General features: G+C 52.1%; 1 protein-coding gene across 1 annotated transcript in view; it reads left to right on the top strand.

Annotated features, from left to right (window-relative positions):
* Window positions 1-3,217, top strand: part of MECR (mitochondrial trans-2-enoyl-CoA reductase) — a gene marked incomplete at its 3' end in the record, with an annotated part of 5,413 nt that extends 2,196 nt beyond the window's left edge. Inside the window, exons 4-8 of the mRNA XM_010021649.1 lie at window positions 1,772-1,915; window positions 2,001-2,103; window positions 2,370-2,472; window positions 2,754-2,827; window positions 3,157-3,217. Of these exons, the coding sequence (XP_010019951.1) occupies window positions 1,772-1,915; window positions 2,001-2,103; window positions 2,370-2,472; window positions 2,754-2,827; window positions 3,157-3,217 (485 nt within the window). The remainder of the gene's footprint in view (window positions 1-1,771; window positions 1,916-2,000; window positions 2,104-2,369; window positions 2,473-2,753; window positions 2,828-3,156) is intronic.
* Between the last annotated feature and the right edge of the window lie 56 nt (window positions 3,218-3,273).

Genomic DNA, 3,273 nt, shown 5'->3' with positions numbered 1-3,273 from the left:
GCGAGGTTGGACTCAGGGGCTTTGATCACCCTGCTCAAGTGGAAGGTGTCCCTGCCCGGGGCAGGGGTTGGGACTGGATGAGCGTTAAGCTCCCTTCAACCCACACCAGGCTGGGATTCTATGATCCTGCTCCCTGGTGAGTTCTTCCTGGATCCCCCCTACCTGCAGAGCATCTTCTCAGGGGGTTTTTGGGATGCCCAAGCCTGCACGGAGAGCAAACCCATGGCCATGGTCTCGTGCAAACTGATACTCGGGGAGCTGGTGTGGAGATTTGGGGTGTCCTGGAGCAAAACCACTGCTCTCCAAAGCATTGTCTTTGTGGTGTGCGGGTAGAGCCACATGCCCCTCACACTTGCAGCAAGGGGGGGTGGGGGGGGGAAGCTCCATTAGGGAATGTTGGGCAAAGGAAGCAGCAGTTGGAACCCATTTAGCATCGTATTAGCCTGATCATAAATATAATGGGCTGATTGGCTCAGCCAAGAAGCATCAGGATAGGTGCTGGAGCTGCACAAAGGCATCTTCATTTCTCACCTCTTTATGTCTTGGTTTAAGTTGTATTATATCGGGGTGGGGGGGGGAAGCTCCATTAGGGAATGTTGGGCAAAGGAAGCAGCAGTTGGAACCCATTTAGCATCGTATTAGCCTGATCATAAATATAATGGGCTGATTGGCTCAGCCAAGAAGCATCAGGATAGGTGCTGGAGCTGCACAAAGGCATCTTCATTTCTCACCTCTTTATGTCTTGGTTTAAGTTGTATTATATCCACTGGCTATTTTTAGTTTTAATGTTCCTTTCCAAAGCAAGCTGATCCCTGACCACGGTGAGTGATGCTCTGCACATGCAGGGGGGCTCCAGGGAAGGATGGGGGGTCCCCAAGGAAGAGGCTCCTGTGCATGGGACACGTGCAGTGCAAAAACCTGGAGCACTTACAACAGCGATGCCATTTCTTATGCTAAACTTGAACTTAGAAATAATCCACTTTTCTATAGCATAGACCCTTTATGGGGCTTCTGTGCCAATAAAAGCATCGCAGCAATCTCTGTGAACAAGCATGTTTTGTCACATCTGCTTAGAACTTCTTTAAGGACCTGGGATAAAGCATTTACCCTGCGCAAGGTCATGGTTACATCTCATTACAGTGCTCTCTTTAATAGTGCTCTGATGGGAAAGCGTGGGGATTTATTTTCCAACAAATGTCTCTTGCGCTCCTCCAAAATGCCAATGGCCAGACAAATGATGGGTTCTGGTTTAGTGCAGCAGCTTGTTCTTTGCCTGTTTCTTCTTAAAAGGCTTTCTTTTTTTTTGGCTTAATGGGAGAAGGCAAGTGATGTAGTTGAGATCCAAATGTGGTATTTTTAAACATAAAAAGCAGAAGTAAATGGATGGTAGGGGGTGAAATCGGATCTAAGTATAGAGGGAGTAAATCTAACTAAATTGGCTTTGAATATATGGGCTCATCTGTAGGATGGGGAGTATTTCCATTATCTCCACACACTCCCTGCACCCAGGGAGCCCTGGTCTCATTATCCCTCTGGGAAATGATTAGACTTGGCTGGGTGATAAATCTCAGCAGGCAACAGGGGATCCATCCCCTGCCTTTTGCAATGTTTTGGCCATCTCCGTAAGGGAATGTGTTTGATAACGCGCTCTCCGGGTGCACAGTGTGGTGATGCTGCGGTGACCAGCGTCAAGGCTGTGCTGTGAGTTGAGGTCTCACCACCTTTTCCTCTCCTTGCCCACCTTCCTGCCTGTGATGCTGCCGGTACCCAGGGACGTGGCGGACACAGGGGGTGTTCCCTGAGGAGATGCTGCTGAAGGTGCCCAGTGACATCCCGGTGCTGTGCGCTGCCACCCTGAGCGTCAACCCCTGCACAGCGTACCGCATGCTGGCCGACTTCGAGACCCTGGCGCCAGGTACGGCTTTGCTGGGTGGAAAGAGTATTCCAGGTGGATTTGCCAGTCGTTCCCGCAGTGAAAGTCTGGATTTATTCATATCCAGGTGACTCCGTCATCCAGAACGCCGCCAACAGCGGCGTGGGCCAGGCTGTCATCCAGATTGCCAAAGCCTCCGGCATCAAGACCATCAACGTGGTGAGGGACAGGTGGGTCCATGGGGAGAGGAGAAGGTCTCCTGTGGGGCAGGAGCTGCCCTCAGCCTGGGCTGGAGGTTAGCAGGAGATTGGGCAAGTTTGGGAGCTGGATCTGGTCGTCCTGCTCATCCAACCCAGGATTTTCACCTCTTTGCTGCTCCAAGGTGTCCCTCAGCCTCTGCCCTCTTGTCCTTAAGCTGTGTCCGAGCAGGAGGGAGGAGAAGGTGACCCTCTACTTTCTGGCTTATTGAGTCTTTGGTTTCTTTTCTTCTCCCCAGACCTGATCTCCCAAAGCTGGTGGAGAGGCTGATGGCCCTGGGTGCAGACCATGTTGTCACAGAAGAGATGCTGAGAAAGCCAGAAATGAAAGATATATTTAAGGTACCTCAATGCTGATGCCACCAAAGAGACCATCCAGGGCTCTCCCTGCAGTTCAGTGGTGCAGGGAAAGGTGCAGGGATGGTGGGAAGGACAGATCTCCCTCTTCATCAGGATTTAGCCCCAGGAGTTGAGGGCTTTTGCTGCTGCCGTGAGGGCCAGATTATAGATCTTAGCTGACCTCAAGTAAATGTTGAGGTTAAGGCAGTTTTTCCCTCAAGAACCATGATCCCATCCTTGAAAGGAGCCCTAAAGTTTGGGAATCCTCTCGCTAACTCTTGCAGAGCATCCCAATGCCCCGGCTCGCCCTGAACTGCGTCGGAGGCAAAAGCACGACGGAGATGCTGCGGCACCTGCAGTGAGTTTGTCTGTGTGGTGGCTTGGGCATGGGACTGGGGACATCAGCCAGCACCAGAGGGTCCTGCTCTAGAGGCCCTGAAGTGCAAAAGGTGGCCTGAGATGATGCTTGATGATGTTGGTCATCACTGAAGTTTGGAGAGGGGACATGAGTGGAGAAGTGGGGTTGGAAAATAGCAGTGACTTGAGGGTAACCCATCATCACTGTGTCCCCCAAATGCTGCTGGTGGCTGGAGGCAGCTGAGGGCTGGGCCTGTCTGTACAGTGGTGGGGTTGGGTCAAAGCTGCATGTTGGGGACCACATAACCAAATACCCCTTTCCTCTTCCAGGCCCAAAGGCACCATGGTCACCTATGGCGGGATGGCAAAGCAGCCTGTGATGGTGCCTGTGGTGGGTACTGGAGGTGTCCTTGGTTTCCCTCAGGGCATGTTGAGGCCCCAACACCC

This window comes from Nestor notabilis, unplaced genomic scaffold (genome assembly GCF_000696875.1).
Source record: "Nestor notabilis isolate BGI_N333 unplaced genomic scaffold, ASM69687v1 scaffold32909, whole genome shotgun sequence".
In the NCBI taxonomy this organism is placed as follows: Eukaryota; Metazoa; Chordata; class Aves; order Psittaciformes; family Psittacidae; genus Nestor; species Nestor notabilis.
Note: the sequence above shows the minus strand (reverse complement) of the source record. Positions and strands in the feature narration are given on the sequence as shown.